The sequence below is a fragment of the Myxine glutinosa genome, chromosome 2, assembly GCF_964187855.1.
Source record: "Myxine glutinosa chromosome 2, kmMyxGlut1.1, whole genome shotgun sequence".
In the NCBI taxonomy this organism is placed as follows: Eukaryota; Metazoa; Chordata; class Myxini; order Myxiniformes; family Myxinidae; genus Myxine; species Myxine glutinosa.
Window position 1 is genome coordinate 161,583,144 of NC_136262.1, and position 16,572 is coordinate 161,599,715.

At 44.3% G+C, this 16,572-nt stretch overlaps 1 protein-coding gene across 1 annotated transcript in view; it reads right to left on the bottom strand.

Annotated features, from left to right (window-relative positions):
- The window catches only part of LOC137421118 (serine/threonine-protein kinase 10-like), a 212,917-nt gene that overhangs the window by 152,654 nt on the left and 43,691 nt on the right, over positions 1 to 16,572 (bottom strand). The window contains exon 2 of the mRNA XM_068106852.2: positions 3,109 to 3,273. Coding sequence (XP_067962953.2) covers positions 3,109 to 3,273 — 165 coding nt within the window. The remainder of the gene's footprint in view (positions 1 to 3,108; positions 3,274 to 16,572) is intronic.

A 16,572-nucleotide genomic window follows, 5' to 3' on the forward strand; every position in this document is an offset into this window, starting at 1 on the left:
CACGTTGGCAGTTGTTTGGAATCTTCTCCACTTGTAGATGATCTTCCGGACAGTCGAATGATTGATTTCAAATTGTTTGGAGATCTTTTTAAATCCCTTCCCAGACTCGTAGGCATCTATAACCTTCTTTCTGAAGGCCCCAGAGAGCTCTTTTGATCTAGGCATGGTGACGCCGCACACTTCAAAAACAAAGAGCAAACCAAACTAAATGTCTGAGGTTTAAATAAGACAGGTTCCTCCAAGATCCTCTCTAACGATGTTCTAATCATTTGCACCTGAGCTGGTGCACCTCATTCTAATTTTAGGTATTTGAAGTAGTGATAAATGTCGGGGTGTACTTACTTTTTCCACATGCGAAATTTGCATTTATGTTTATTTAAATTATACAATGGACTACAAAATGTAAATGTTTCATGATATTTGTTATATTATATCACCTTTATCTATCAATATTGTTGAAATGAAGATCAAATAGCTGTATGTTGAAATATGTTGAAAAAGTCAAAACTTTACATGGGGTGTACTTACTTTTTCACGTGACTTTCTGTAGACAATCCTCAATTGGGACAAAGTGTTGTCATGGCAGGGGACCAAGACCAGAGGAAAGACAAATTTAAAACATAGGGGGAATACCGCTGGCACTCACCTGAATGAATGAATATGAATGATCGTTTTAAGGCCATTTTTCCCCGCTAGAGCGGGGGTTAGCCTTGTGGGCCCCATGACAATCATGGTTCCCTGTTTGAAGCAACGTTTTTTTATGGCCGGATGCCCTTCCTGACGCCAACCCTTGGTCGCCTCTTATGATGCGCAGGGATACGGTGCACCTATTCTAAACCGGGGTACACACCGGGATCATTCATCCCAGCAAGCTGGTACTCAATTTGCCGACCTCGGAAGGATGACAGGCTGAGTCAACCCCCCTGGCGTTAATTCAGCGATCGACCGGGATTCAAACCCAGGATCCTAGGATCCCAAGCCGGCACCCTAACCGCTAAGCCAACACCAGGATACCTTTTACCTGGTAGAATAAAAAGTATATTGCACTGAATAAAGGTATTTTAAACCAATTTCAATGCTTGCTGGAAGACAGGGCAGCACATAGAATCATAATAACATAATCATAAGACTTTAAACAAATAAACAAAAAATACCTATTTTGGGGGGCAACCCCATACCCCTCCCCCTCCTACCCTGTATACCTCCTCAGGCTCAGACCCCCATTTTTCTTATGCCTTGAACAAACATGGGTACATCACGGGTGATGAAGGTTGTGGTGAAGTTTCATTGAAATTGTGTACTGGATGTAGTTTCAGCGAAAAGAGAAAATACCTATTTTGGGAACAACCCATCAGTGGACCCCCTCAGGGCCCAATTTTTATTAATGCTGTGAACAAACTTTGGTACAACACGGGTGATGAAGGTTGTGGTCAAGTTTAATCGAAATCGTTTTGGGGATTCAAACCTGGATACACTTTGACCCTGGTAGACCCCCTTAGACCCCGATTTTCATCATGCGTTGAACAAACTTTAGTCACAAAACAACAAATATAATTTGTACCAAATTTGGTCGCAATCCCATCGGCAGTTTCGGAGAAGGGGTTTCAAGTGTTTACGGACTGACGGACGGTCTGATGGAATGGTGGAATTGTCTCTGTCTGTCAGTCTGTCCGTCCGTCCGTCCATCCATCCGTCCGTCCGTCCATCCATCCATCCATCCATCTCCTCTGAAGCGGTTGTGCAGAAATTCACCAACCATGGTAGTTATGATCATCACATGGCACGAAGGTCATTTCTGGCCCCTAACTATATCAAAAACTGAGGAGGGGTCAAAAAGTGAATTATCAAAGAGCACAATTACGGGCACATTTTAAGCATTTTTAAAATTAAACTTTGTATATGCAATAAACATTGGGAGACGCATTGAGTATGGATACAATTTTATGATTTGACCCCTGGTTCATGCCCCAAACAATAACTCGGTGATTGAAATGCATGAAATCTTTGAATTTAAGACTTTGTCCAAACACAATAAAAATCAGAATCACTTCCTCTGGACTGAACAATTGTTTGCAATTACTAAAATAATAACAAAGGCGAAAGGGAAAGGCAATTTGAACCTCAAACAATGACATATAAGAAATCATGTTCCACAATCCACATTGACAGCTTTGAATGGAAAGGTGCACAATCAAATAAAAGACCAAATACAGCATTTTGAGGAGGAACGAACTAGGATTCGGGTTATTAACCCGGGAGACTGCACTGTAGGATGTTAGTGTCTGCGGTTTCTAACAGCGATGTGAATTTCAAGTGCACGATGCCATCACCGCAGCTTCCAATTTCAAGTTGTATGCTAATTTATCAATCGTGTGGTAATGTCTTTGTTTATCATGTAATACATGCACGAGGTCCCTTCTTGAGCCTTAGCTACCGAATAGAAATAAATGCAACGTATGAATGCTAAGATTATCGTGTTAACGGCAAGAAAAATCCAGCTGAGGGGATGGAGGGGGCAACAAATGTAGGACCAGGCAGCTCAGAGGATGAGGTTTAAGGTCACAGAGTTCAATGACAATCCAGTCATGAACATCTGTTTTAACCCCAAGGCCTCCACGTGACAAAAACAGTCGACGTTTAAAAAAGAAAAAAGAAAAGAAAAGAAGAAGTAATATTTGTGAAGGCTGTATAGCCCGACCGGTCCACTACCCAACTTTTCCCAAAGCTGCAAATATTAACGAGTTGGTATGGTAACCTGTGTGTTTAAGGTTAACAAAGCAACACTGTTTCCGGAATATGCCCTCGGTAGGCCTGTTTGTTGAGAGTGCCATTTGGCTCGGAGCCATTTATTACACATAACCCAAAGGCTCAGACACAAGCATACTATGAATGAGCTATCTTGATGCCAAATATCAAGCATATAAACAAGCTATTGGGATAGTAGAACAAACATTCGGCTATTTGACCACAGGCCAGGCTGCCTGGAGAAGAGGCCATTCGTTGCAAACCACTTAAAATGTCATGTTTGACAACAAAGGAAGCCTGATGAACAGGGATCTACATAAACAATGCATATTGGCTTCAGACTGTTGCTCACACGACACTCACCCAGAGCTTGTTTTCAAAATAAAAGGCATCGAGTAGTCCCACTATATTGGGGTGCTCACAGGATGCCAGAATGTCAATCTCGACCATATAATCATCGAGTTCCTCCTCGGACTTCGTCTCGATCACTTTTGCTGCAGCGAATGTGCCATTGGTCATGCTGTGGGCCTGAAACAGAGAAAGTGAATGACATTTTTGACACAACAAGAACTCGTCTAAATTCAAAAGCAATTTATCGAAAACAAGAACGTCACTATTTGACGTCACTACGTCGACCAATATGCCTCTGCCCACATTATTACATCATTATACATATGTGCACCAAGTTTGATTGAAATCCCTCAGCTCTTCTCAAGTATCACATTTTTTACACGACATGACCTCTGACCTCTTTATGCCGAAATCTAATCAGTTCATCTTTGCATCACAATCAATAATATAAAAGCAGCTCAGTCTCGGCATGCGTCCGTCCATCCATCAACAATTGTCCGAATCAAGCAATAACCGCAAATAACCGCACCCCCAACACAATCAGCAGCGTTATCAAACAAATGCTAGGCAATCTGCAAACAGTATGATATAGTAGAGTGAATGAATGAATGATCGTTTTAAGGCCATTTTCCCCGCGAGAGCGGGGGTTAGCCTTGCGGGCCCCATGACAATCATGGTTCCCTGTTTGAGGCAGTTTTTATGGCCGGATGCCCTTCCTGAAGCCAACCCTTGGTCACGCTCTTACGATGCGCAGGGATACGGTGTACCTATTCTAAACCGGGGTACACACCGTGATCATTCATCCCAGCAAGCTGGTACTCAATTTGCCGACCTCGGAAGGAAGACAGGCTGAGTCAACCCCCCTGGCGTTAATTCAGCAATCGACCGGGATTCGAACCCAGGATCCTAGGATCCCAAACCGGCACCCTAACCGCTAAGCCAACACCAGGCTATGATATAGTAGAGTAAGGTTACGATATATGGGCAATTTACAGTTTAAAACAAAAACTATTCCTCCTTCATATTCTTCTTCACTTATAATAATGCCGAGTCTCATTCAATCCCCTTTCTCATATCGATTAGATTCAGTAAAGGCTTCCTATACATTAGCAGTTTCAGAGAAGAAGTTGCAAGTGTTTATGGACTGACGGATGAACAACACACGCCATTCCATAAGCTCCCCTGAACTACGTTCCGGGTGAACTAATAATAATAATAATAATAATAATAATAATAACAGATCTGTTCGTGGTTAGCCTGGGTATGGTATGTTTAAAAAACAAAATCATCATTCAAATACGCATTTCGCCGCCTTGAACGTAAACCAGACCAAAAGTGTGCACGATGGCCGGATGTCGAAAAACAAAAACAAAACTGTATAGCACCACTTGTGGAAAATTGACTTGACCGATTGACTTGAAAATAGAACAGCATTTGTGTATCGCCTCACTGAATTGGGAAACCACCTATTTATGAGGTCAAAAGGTCAAAGGTCAACTCAAGGTCAAACTTCTAAAATCATAATTTTTTCATCTGAAAAATCGTCACTTCATCCTGTTGACCCGAACTTTGATCAAGATCGTAAATTATAATCTTCATGAAATGGACAATTGGCTGTATCAAATGGCTGGAAAACTTTGGGGGGGGTGGGGGGGAGGATTTTGCAAGTATCGTGCTACGCATGACATCTTCTTGTTTGTACATTGGCAAACATTGTAGCTTTGTCATTTATCAAAAATTGGCAAATTGTCAAGTCATAAACATTTTGTCATCACTTTGTCAAAAAATACATATGTAGCTAACACTGGGTAAGAGCTTTTGTCATTTACATTTTACACTGAAGAGCTTTTGACGTTTCCATTCATTTTTATTTGTTGATTAGAAAAACTTGTATTTTTCATCATGCTTAATCATTAATTTAAATTCATATTCGTGATTATTATAGCCAAACATGCAATAAAATTGGACTTGTATCTGAAAGTTACTTTCAAGATGCTTGTGGTCCTCAAAAGGTTAAGGTAGTCGCAATTATTTTACCACAACCTAATCTGAAAAATGTGTCGGATCAAACAGCATCCGACACAATTTTAGTGCTGAATTCCCAAAAAGATTGTCTGCCAATAATTTCCAGCAAAGCCAAAGACTCAAAACCAAATAAGAACTGAATCCTTCTCATATTACTTGATTAAATCAGTCATTTTGAGCGAAGGATCAACAACAACAACAACAAAATGCATTTTAAAGGCCATTTTCCCTACGAGAGCGGGGGTTAGCCTTGCGGTCCCCATGACAATCTTCTCCATTTTGCCCTATTTTCTGCATCTCTCCTTATTAACCCCCTTGCTCGCATTTCTTTCTCCACCATCTTTAGCCAAATCTTTCTCGGTCTTCCCCGTCCTCTACTTCCTTCTACATTCATTTCCATCACTCTTCTCAACCAGTCACTTTCATCCTTCCTCAACACATGACCAAACCATCTCAACCTGTTCCTCTTCACAGCATCAATCACAGGCTCTATTCCCATCATCTTTCGCAATTCATCATTTGGATGGATCGAAGCCATGAGCCATGAGCGAAGGATCATTGGAAATTATAAAAAAAATAGTGGTTCTCAATATTTGTGGTGTTGGCGTTCATGTCTGACATTACACATTTTCTTGCCTCAAAGCACATGGAATTACATAGTTCACCTCAAATAATCATTTTTTCCACAACAAATAAGATAATTTTTCTGGGAAAATAAAGTGAGTAAATCAGACCCAAAATGACACCTGCACTGTGACGTCATCAATTGAAAAAATACGTGTGTTTACATTTTCTAAAGGGTTAAAAGGAAACGAGAGTGGATGCTACATGATACGTCATACCATGGATTTACTTCAGAAACGTGTAGGTACTCACAAGTTGACAAACCTTACAAATGTTACCAACACTTGATTATGCAATACATTGTTAATGATAGGAAAGTAATTGACCTCTTATGGAGCCAAACTGTAAATTATATCTCCTTTCAAAGTTTCCACATGTATTCCACGCTGCATTATTTATATCAAACAAAGTGTGCCTGGTCAGTAACTCTGTTGCCAAAATCGCGACAATGCAAACATTAATATGAGAGTTTCCATGAGTGGACTAATGAACAGCATATAAATAAATGGGTACATCTCTCGTGCATGAGCAACCATCATTTCACGTTGCATAATATATGTGAAAACTACAACGATAAGCAAATGTTTAATCGGTTTGGCTTCTGCATTCAAACTGGCTATCTCAGAATTTACAATGGCCTGTGTACAAGGCAGTTCCAGTCCCACCTCTTCCGAGACATCCTTTAGTACAGCCACGGGATATAATTTCTGAGCGCGCTTTAGGAATGGGAAGGACGCTAACTTGAGCACCAACTTCCCTTAAACATATATATTGTTGCGGATATGGGATTTGGCCCCCATCCATATCCACTTGTAAATATTCCCCTATTTCCCCAATACTCCCCAACTATCCCCAATCCCCCATTCCCTAGTCCCATTGTCTGTAAACAACACTCTGTAGAACCGACCTTCCCCTTTTTCCCCCATTAAATGTCGTGCCCAGGTTCACCGCATCTCACGTAGACAACTATAGGACATCTTGCTAGTTATTCTTAGTCTATGTCAGTTAAGGACTCGTTTCCATTAATTCTGACTCTTCGTTGCACCAGAATGTGATTGTATGGCACCAGTAGTAAGTTTAGGACCTCCCAATACCTCCCCGCATCTCTTCCTCATGGAACTACAACAACAACAACAACTACAACAACAGCGGGGGGCGGCGCGGCGGCGGCGCGGGGAGTGTGCGTCCTCACTCCGGCTTGGTTAGCCGCCATTGCCCATGTGCTCCGACGGGGTTACCACACAGGGGCTGACTGTCAGCTCCTCGTCAAGGGCGGAGCCCGGTAACCCCCCCCACCCCCGCACCCAATAAGAAGCGGCGGACCGATTCCATCTGGGGCGGAGCTAACGAGCCGAGGGCGTGTCACTCCCCGCTGGATATACGCAGCCACTTACCGGAGGTGACGTCAGATGCGCCCCCAGCTTGGAGAAAGAACGTCACCTCCTAGCGCTGAGAGATACCTCCCGCATCTCTGGACCGGACCGGGTCGATTCTGCCCCTGAGCCAAGGTGCACCTTGAGCCATCGACTACCTGCCCTTCCTTGCCATCAATCCCTGTGTGAGTCAGTCTTGTCCCGTTTATCTGTGGTCTGTCGGGGCTAAGATAAGACCGTGTTTAAGTGCCCACCTTCCTATGCTGTACCTCTTGTCCGTGTAATCTAAACGTTCTGCAAACCCATATTATAACCTCCTCCGGAGGTCTTGAGAACTGTACCCCTGGTGTAGTGTCATTTAACCCAGCCGTTGTGTCCTTTCCTTAATTGATTTAGCATAGCGCGATTCGGCCAACGTTCGAGTATAATCGGGTAAACTGTGCGAACACGGCGGCCATTCCGCTCGGCCCAGCATAACATCTCAATAAGTCGTGTCCGTAACAATATCCATCCCATATTTGTAATCTGTGGAAGATCCTGAGTGGGATAGTTGGCCTGCCAAGCATGGTTTGATGTGTGCAATGGATGTGCAGCTGAACCGGATCAAGTAGTTGGTGGCAGTGCCTCTTGGGAATGGCACTTGCGGAAAAATAACACGGGCCTTATCACAGAGATCTGCACTGGGTAAGTTTTACATTGCAGACAAACTTAGCTGTTGAGATTGCAATATCTTTGGTACTTTATGGAATTCATCATCGCTTCCGACATCACATCCTTCCTTTTCTCCAATGGTTTGATCTCTGATCATCAATTTGGTTTCCGACCAGGCCACTCTACTCTGGACATGCTGCCTCTGCTGTCTCAACAATGGATGGAGGTCCTGAATGCCAAACAGGAAATCAGAGTCGTCTCTATTGACAAATCTCGTGCCTTCGATAGTCTGGCACTCTGCCCTTGTCACCAAAACTCTCCTATTAAGGTATGGGAATCTTCACGCTTGGCTCGCGGACTTCCTCTTCTGTTGTAGCCAACGTGTGGCTCTCAATGGAATCCTCTCACCTATTTGCTTCCCACGACAGCCAAAATACCTCAATCAAAGTCCTGTTAATTTCATCCATTACTCACCATTTGGTATCTTTAAACTGTGGCTTGGTCAACCACTCACTATTTGGAGGGAAGATGTTGTCAATAATTGCTTCTTGAACATGAAGCATCTCATATTTGGCATATTTGATGCCACTTTGGAGTTCTGGTGCATTCAGATCTAATGCAGCGCATTTTTTCTCCTTACTAGCAGAGCGGTTCTTGTGCCAAACAAGAGAATTATCACCGATGTAAAACTGCCAATAACTATATCTGCTGATTCCTGGTATTTGAAATCGCTGAGTTTCTGTTGTTCCCATAGAGTAGCGACTGCTGTCTGTTTTCCTGACATAATGCATGTGTTGAGTAATCCTGGCTTGGCTTTCTTCAGCTTTTTCCTATGTATTCACGGTTGTTTCACTTGTGCACAATTACCACTTTGGTGAGATTGTGAAGAGCAATTTACACCTCCCAGATGAGCTCCGTTGGAATATTTACTACATCAGCATATATTCGTGACAATCGCATTGCAGTACATCCAGGCACTGTGCTCAATCCATGCAGAAAAATACAAAAACCACTTATTTAGCACATTTGGACGACTTTTTTTTTTAAAGAGGACATTTGTGAGAACCTTCCCTATTTCAGGTAAGATTAGCTCATACTTGTGTCACATTAAGTTGCTTTTGTTTCCAACAAACAAGAATATATCACCTTGTTATCAGTGTATGGCCATCATTTTGGGTTTATTTTTTTAGGGCGAGGGTGATTTAGGGGTCAAAGGTTACAAATTACGTTTGCCGGACAATCTTTCTGAATCCAACATCATATAATTATTTTTAAAATTGTGTGGACATGTTCTCGAAGGCCAAAGGAAACCTGCCGATTGACTGACTATACGCCCTAGAAAATGACAATCACAGGACAATGTTACGCCGGCGCTGGGTAAAAATAGCAGGTCAACGGACAAACTCCAAGTAATGTTTACCGAAGGTGTGCTTCTTCCTCCTTCAAGATGGAACATTTGTGCACGAGGCCCCCACTGGGCAGACTGCCATTCGTGAAGGTGGCTTCAACCCGATGAACCACTCCCGGTACGACAGCCCAGGGATGGCCTCCAATCACTTATTTTTACCTCCGCCACCTAAGGTGGATGGAGGTTATGTTTTTACCCCTGTTTATCTGTCTGTCTGTCTGTCTCCGATTGTCTGTCTCTGTCCGTCCGTCTCCGATTGTCCATCCGCCTCCGATTGTCCGTCCGTCTCAGATTGTCCGTCCGTCTCAGATTGTCCGTCCGTCTCAGATTGTCCGTCCGTCTCAGATTGTCCGTCCGTCTCAGATTGTCCGTCCGTCTCAGATTGTCCGTCTGTTGGTCTGTATGTTGGTCTGGGTTTGTCAACAAGACATCTCAAAAAGTTGTGCATGGATTCAGACAAAATTTGGCAGAGATGTAGTGCACATGACAAGGACGAAATGATTAGATTTTGGTGAAGATCCGTATTCGGATCCGGCTACTACAATTTCTTAAGTGATTCTTTATGCATTGGGAGATAGGGCCAAAAACTATACATAGCAGGATATCTCAAAAGGTTGTGGAGGGATTTGGATGAAACTTGGTGGAGAGGTTGGGTGTCTGACAAGGAAGAATCGATTCCGTTTTGGTGAAGATCTGAATATAGATTCGAATACCATAATTATTTCATGTTTAAGTGATTCTTCACCATTGAGTGATAGGGCTAAAACCGATACATAGCACGATATCTCAAAAAGTTATGGACGGATTTGGACGAAACATGGTGGACCGGTTGGGTGTGTGACAAGGACTAATCGATTCCGTTTTGGTGAAGATCTGAATTTGGATTCGGATACTATAACTATTTAATTTTTCAGTGATTCTTCACCATTGAGAGATCGGGCGAAAAGTGATATATAACATGATATTTTAAAAAGTTATGGACGAGTTATGACCAAACTTGGTGGACAAGTTGGTTAGGTGACAAGAACAAGCCGATTAGATTTGGGTTCAGGTCCGAATCCAGATCTGGCCTATCAGTAGGATACAAAACAAACTGTTCAGTCTGGCAAAGGTATGCGCTCTACTGAGTGCTGCTCTAGTTACCCTGCGCTCGCGAAGCGAAAAGCGGGGTTAAGCATTCATTGCGTACATGTACCGTACGTGTGCAGTGTCTACGTTTTAAAAATTCATTTTCTCAGCAACTGTTGGTCCAATTGACATGAAATTTTCACAATAGGAGGGCCTCCTCCTGTAGAATATTTTAATAATAATAGTCTTATATAGCCCCATCAAGCAGAGTAAACTACCCTCATGGCGCTTTACATTATCATGCGAACGCACACAGACACACCTCCACTCTTGCCCTATTCCTCTCCCTCCCCATTACACGCACACAGACACACCTCCACTCTTGCCCTATTCCTCTCCCTCCCCATTTAAAACCCAGATGTGTACTCCCCCTCCTCCTCCCCTCCCTCCCCCGCACATGTACACAGACATACTCTCAATCTCTGTCCCACCTCAAACCAAAGGGAAAACAGGACTTAGACTTTGAAAGACTTGTGAAACAGATAGGTTATTATGACATTAATGATTATTATGACATCATAGGTCACGTAGTACAGGCGCCATTTGGAAAAACATTACACTGTAGCGGTTACCGGAAGCATGACACAATTACCGTGCACCGGCCGATGACGCAACTGGCGAGCGGTCACGTGTCCGGACTCGCCCGGACGTGTCCAGACTTGCCCTTCTCGGGCGAACACTTGCCTTGCCACGCCCCGTCGAGAGGCGTGACTTACCTATTTTGCATACCACGCCCCGCCTGAGAGGCATGGCTTTTGTGTGTTCAGTTTGCGATATAAATTGCCGCCTGTTCGAGGGGCGGATTCAGTGTGCTTTTGAGTTCTTTGGTTTTGAGCTAAATAAATAGCTCGGTGAAACTTCGTTCCTGTGTCGTCCATTTTGTCTGGCTTTATCGTGCGAGCACAGCTCCCACAACAATTCTATATCTCCCAAACCGCTCAATGGAAAAATGGCTCATTGTCAAGTACCCCCCATGGGGAATAAGATATGTTGGTGATGATGATGTCATCGGTGCCTTAATTATGACGTCATAATTCGACAAGTAAACGCTTCATCACATCAGTATGAAAAAAAAAATCCTCTGCAACTGTTAGTCCGATTGGCACGAAATTTTCAGAATATGAGCGGCTCCTCCTGTGGAATTTTTAAAATGATAATTATGACGTCATAGGTCACATGGTACAGGCGCCATCTTCAAAAAATCCCAAAAATGTCGCACCTCCATATCTCCGAAACCGCTCCATGGACAAAAATCGAAACATGACTCATTGTCGAGTACTCTGCTTGGTGAATAAGATATGTTAATGACAATGTCATCGGCACCTTAATTATGACGTCAGAATTGGACAAATACAACACTTATCCATTCAATCATTATTAATTCTTTTTCTATGCAATTCTTGGTCCGATTGACACGAAATTTTGACCATTGGAGCGCCTCAACAACAACAACAACATGCATTTTAAAGGCCATTTTCCCTACTAGAGCGGGGGTTAGCCTTGCGGTCCCCATGACAATCTTCTCCATTTTGCCCTATTTTCTGCATCTCTCCTTGTTAACCCCCTTGCCCGCATTTCTTCTTCCACCATCTTTCGCCAGGTCTTTCTCGGTCTTCCCCGTCCTCTACTTCCTTCGACATTCATTTCCATCACTCTTCTCAACCAGTCACTTTCATCCTTCCTCAACACATGACCAAACCATCTCAACCTGTTCCTCTTCACAGCAACAATCACAGGCTCAATTCCCATCATCTTTCGCAATTCATCATTTGTCTTCCTCTCTCTCAACGATACTCCGCACATCCGTCGAACCATTCGCATTTCCACCCTTTCCAACCTTCGTTGCTGCTCTACGTTCATTACCCATGTCTCGCTCCCATAAATCACAACACTTCTCACACATGCAGCATACACCTTTCCCTTCAGCTTCGACACTCCCCTCCTCATCAGCATGCCACTCAGTTCCCGAAACTTCTTCCATGCACATCTCACTCGAGCAACCGTTGCCGAGTCTGATCCACCTTCTCCATTCAGCATGTCTCCGAGGTAGCAAAATGTTTTCACACCTTCCAGCTTCACGCCGTCTCCAAGATCCAACTCAACATTTCCTCCATCTGCAGCTCCTTCTGTGCACACCTTACATTTGAATGTAGCTGCCACACTGGTTAATGACCCTCTCAGACCACTACATTTTTGATGAACCCACTCAGCGCACATTGTACATTTCACTCCAACACCCTTCCTACACAGCACAGGGCCACTTCCCAGTTTTTTCCACCTCACCACATGCTTTACCACTTGCCATCACCTTCGTCTTTCCGATATTCACCTTCAGACCTTTTGTCTCCATACATTCCTTCCACTTGTTCATCTTTTCCTTCAGTCCATCCATACTTTCCGCAATCAACACCAGATCATCTGCATACAACAACTCCCACGGTAAACCCTCCTTTACGTTCTGAGCCAGCACCTCCATCACAGCTACAAATAGTAGTGGACTTAGTACCGACCCCTGATGCACTCCCACCTTCACCTCAAACTCACCACTGTTCCCGTCCTTCATCCTTACAGCTGTGCGCGCTCTTTTGTACATTGCCATCACTACTCTGATCAACCATTCCTCCACTCCTAACTTCCTCAATGCCCATGTCAATACTTTGCGTGGAACCCTATCGAATGCTTTCTCCAGATCAACAAACCCAAGAACCAACTTCTTCCTCTTCTCCATGTACTTCTCCTGCAACTGCCTCACAATGAAAAGTGCGTCTGTCGTTCCTCTTCCTGGCATAAATCCAAACTGCATTTCGTCGATCTTCACTTTCTTCCTTATCCTCCTCTCCAACACCCTTTCCAATACCTTCATTCCATGCTCCAATAACTTTATCGCTCGGTACGAGCCACACTCCAGAGGGTCACCTTTCCCCTTGTATAGAGGGACGAGGGTACTCAGTTCCCAATCCACTGGAATGCGGCCTTCTTTCACCACCAGATTACAGATCTCTGTCATTCTCTTCACACCCCAACTTCCAGCTGCCTTCAACATATCTCCCACAACTCCCGTCGGCCCTCCCGCTTTTCTACCCTACATTGCTTTTATCGCTTCCTCAACTTCTTTCTCAGTTATCTTCTCTGCCGGTCCTAAAACTGGGTTACTCTCTATGTTGCCATCCCATTCATTCTCTGTATTCAACAGCATTTCCATATATCTTTTCCATCTTCCTTTAATTCCATCTGGGTCGACAACGATTTGTCCCACTTCATCCTCCAAGCAACTCACCCCCATCACATCACACCTCTCTTTCGCTACCTGCTTTGCAATCCTGAATACTGCTTTCTGACCCTCTTCCGAATCCAAGCGTTCTCCGAACATTTTCCTACATGCCTCCTGCGCATTTGGTACCTCTTTCTTTGCAGCCTTCCTGGCTGCCTTATAACTTTCATGCTCTGCTGTTTCTGCTCCCGTACCCTCCGCCTTCTGCCACTCCTTGAACTTCTTCCTCTTCTCGTCAATCTTCTTTCCAACTTCATCATCCCACCACCATGTTTCCGAGTGCCTCGGTGGTCCTTTTGTCCATCCACATACCTCACCAACGGCTCCCAACAGACTAGCTTTCATTGACATCCAACCACTTTCAAGCTCAACCACATCATCCTCGACCCTACTCAGCCTCTCTTTTAATGCCTCCCTTACTGTCACCTCTTTCAACCTCCACACCTTCATTCTCGGTTGGTACTTCACCCGCCGAGCTCTCCTCGCACCTTTCACCCTTATGTCGCAGACAACCAAGTGGTGCTGTGAAACAGCCTCCTCCCCCGGGATCACCTTTGTGTCCCGGAGGTGACCCCTATCTCGCCTACGCACCATAAGGTCGTCAACGGTTGTCATCGACCCACCTGACGTGTATGTAACAAGCTTATTATCCTCTTTCTGGCACTGAGTATTACAAATCAACAAATCAGCTCCATCAGCAAACTCCTAAATCCTTTCACCTTCTCCATTTCTCACACCATATCCGTAACCCCCATGAACTCCCTCAAAACCGTCCATACTCCTTCCCACATGTCCATTTAGGTCTCCTCCTACCACAACAACTTCCTCATCTTTCACGTTTTCCATCAGCTTCTCTATCGCACACCAGAACTTGTCCTTCTCTTCATCGCTCCGACCAACCTGCGGAGCATATCCCGAGATGACGAGATGACGTTCCCGATGATGACGTTCACCAAGAGCTTTCCAATCATCATTTTCACCATCATCAACCTATCACTCACTCTAGTCACACTCACCACACCGTCTCCAAACTCCTCAGAAAACAGGACACCAACACCATTCACGCCCTCCAGGCACCCTTGGAGCACCTCCTCCTGTATAATATTTTAATGATTATTATGGCTTCATAGATCACGTGGTGCAGGCGCCATCTTGGAAAAACTTTGCACCTCCATATCTCTGAAACCACTCCATGGAAAAAATTGAGACCTTGCTCATTGTCACCGACTCCCCGTGGGGAATAAGATATGTTAATGATGTCATCGGTGCCTTCTTTATAATGTCATAATTCGACAAATACAACACTTATCCATCCAATCATTGTTAATTTTTTTTTCAGCAAATGTTGGTCTGATGGACACGAAATTTTCACCTAAGGAGCACCTCCTCCTTTGGAATATTTTGATGATAATCATGATGTCATAGGTCATGTGTTACAGGTGCCATCTTGGAAAAAACGAAAAACGTTGCACCTCTACATCTCCAAAACTGCTCTATGGAAAAAATTGAAACGTGGCTCATTGTAAATAACTCCATATGGGGAATAGGTGTTGTTAACGATGATGTCATTGGTGCCATAATAATGACGTCATAATTCGACAGGGACAACGCTTCGTCTGATCATTTTGAAATTTATTGAGCATGATCTATGCAACAATTATATTGGAGAATATAAATTTATGATGTCATCGTTCACGTGGTCTGGCAGCCATATTGGATCAAAAAAAAGAAATTCAAAAACAGAAGAGTTGGCTCACACCAAGTTGACTGCGCAGGGTAAGTATTCTATGAATACCATCGAGTTTTGTTTGTTATTGTGTACAAAGTCGTGGCTAGTGGAAGAGCTTCATGAAGACATTTGGATTCCCACATGCGTAGCAGCCGATTCACCATCGATGAGGAAGGAACTGATAAGTTGCTGAAGGAACAATGTGAAAACTATTTAATGGCTTAGATCATTTGAAGGACAAATGGAGCAAGTGCATTGAAGTTAAAGGATACTCCATTAAAATATATATTGTTGCGGTTTTGAGGTTGTACAGTGAGTCTAATAAAGGTTCAAATTTGCCCCCCATAGTTAGTCACACAAGCAACATGTGGCCTCGCGATAGTATAGTTATGTCTTAGTATTTGTGAGCTTAGTTCCTTTCCATCGTTAGTTCTGCGTTGAGTAAGAGCCAGGAGAAAATAGGCCCTACTGCCACCGATCATCCTACGTCCGTAGCCTCAATCTCTTTTGCGCTAACGTTGGTTCATTTTGGGCGAGTTAACACGAGGCAGGCAGAGGAGGACTGAGGCGGAGTCGAGGGCGGAGCGGCAGAAGCGCTGACGGTAAGCACGAGCCGCCAATCAGGGCTCAGAGATGGTGACGGCGGCGGTGCGTCACAGGGCGTGGTGAGAAGGATCGAGAGTGTTCCAGCAGGTTTGGGGCGTAGCTATAAGACCCGTTGCGCAAAGCCCTCGACAGGACTCGCGTTGAAAAGAGTTGGTAAAAGGACTGCAGCAAAGAGAGAGGACTCGCAAGTGGAGAGAGTTAAAGGACTCGCGGCAGTTGATGAACTTAAGGACTCGATGTACAGGACTCGCGTTGGAAAGGGTTGGAAAAAGGACTCATGGTGAAAAGGGTTGATAAAAGGATTACACAGGACTGCAGCAAAGAGAGAGGACTTGCAGGACTTGCATCTGAGGGCTTGAAGGACTAGCGCGGAAGAGGATCGTTATAAAGAACTTGCACGAGAACTTGCGCTTACTAAACCAGCTCGGAGGAGAATCGAGGAAGAGGAGTTGGCTGCGTGTGAGAACTGCACACATACGCGGGCGCAGCCAGACACGCTTAAGCCAATATACAGTGCATTTGAGACGCGCGAGTGAGAACGGCTGAGTAATCGCCAGCCGCGCTAAAGTCCCGCCCTTTGCCGTTCCGCCCCATCATCTGCCTTGTTCGGGAGACGCGCAACGAGTCCTTGCCTTCGCCTGCCACCATCTCCGCGGGACGT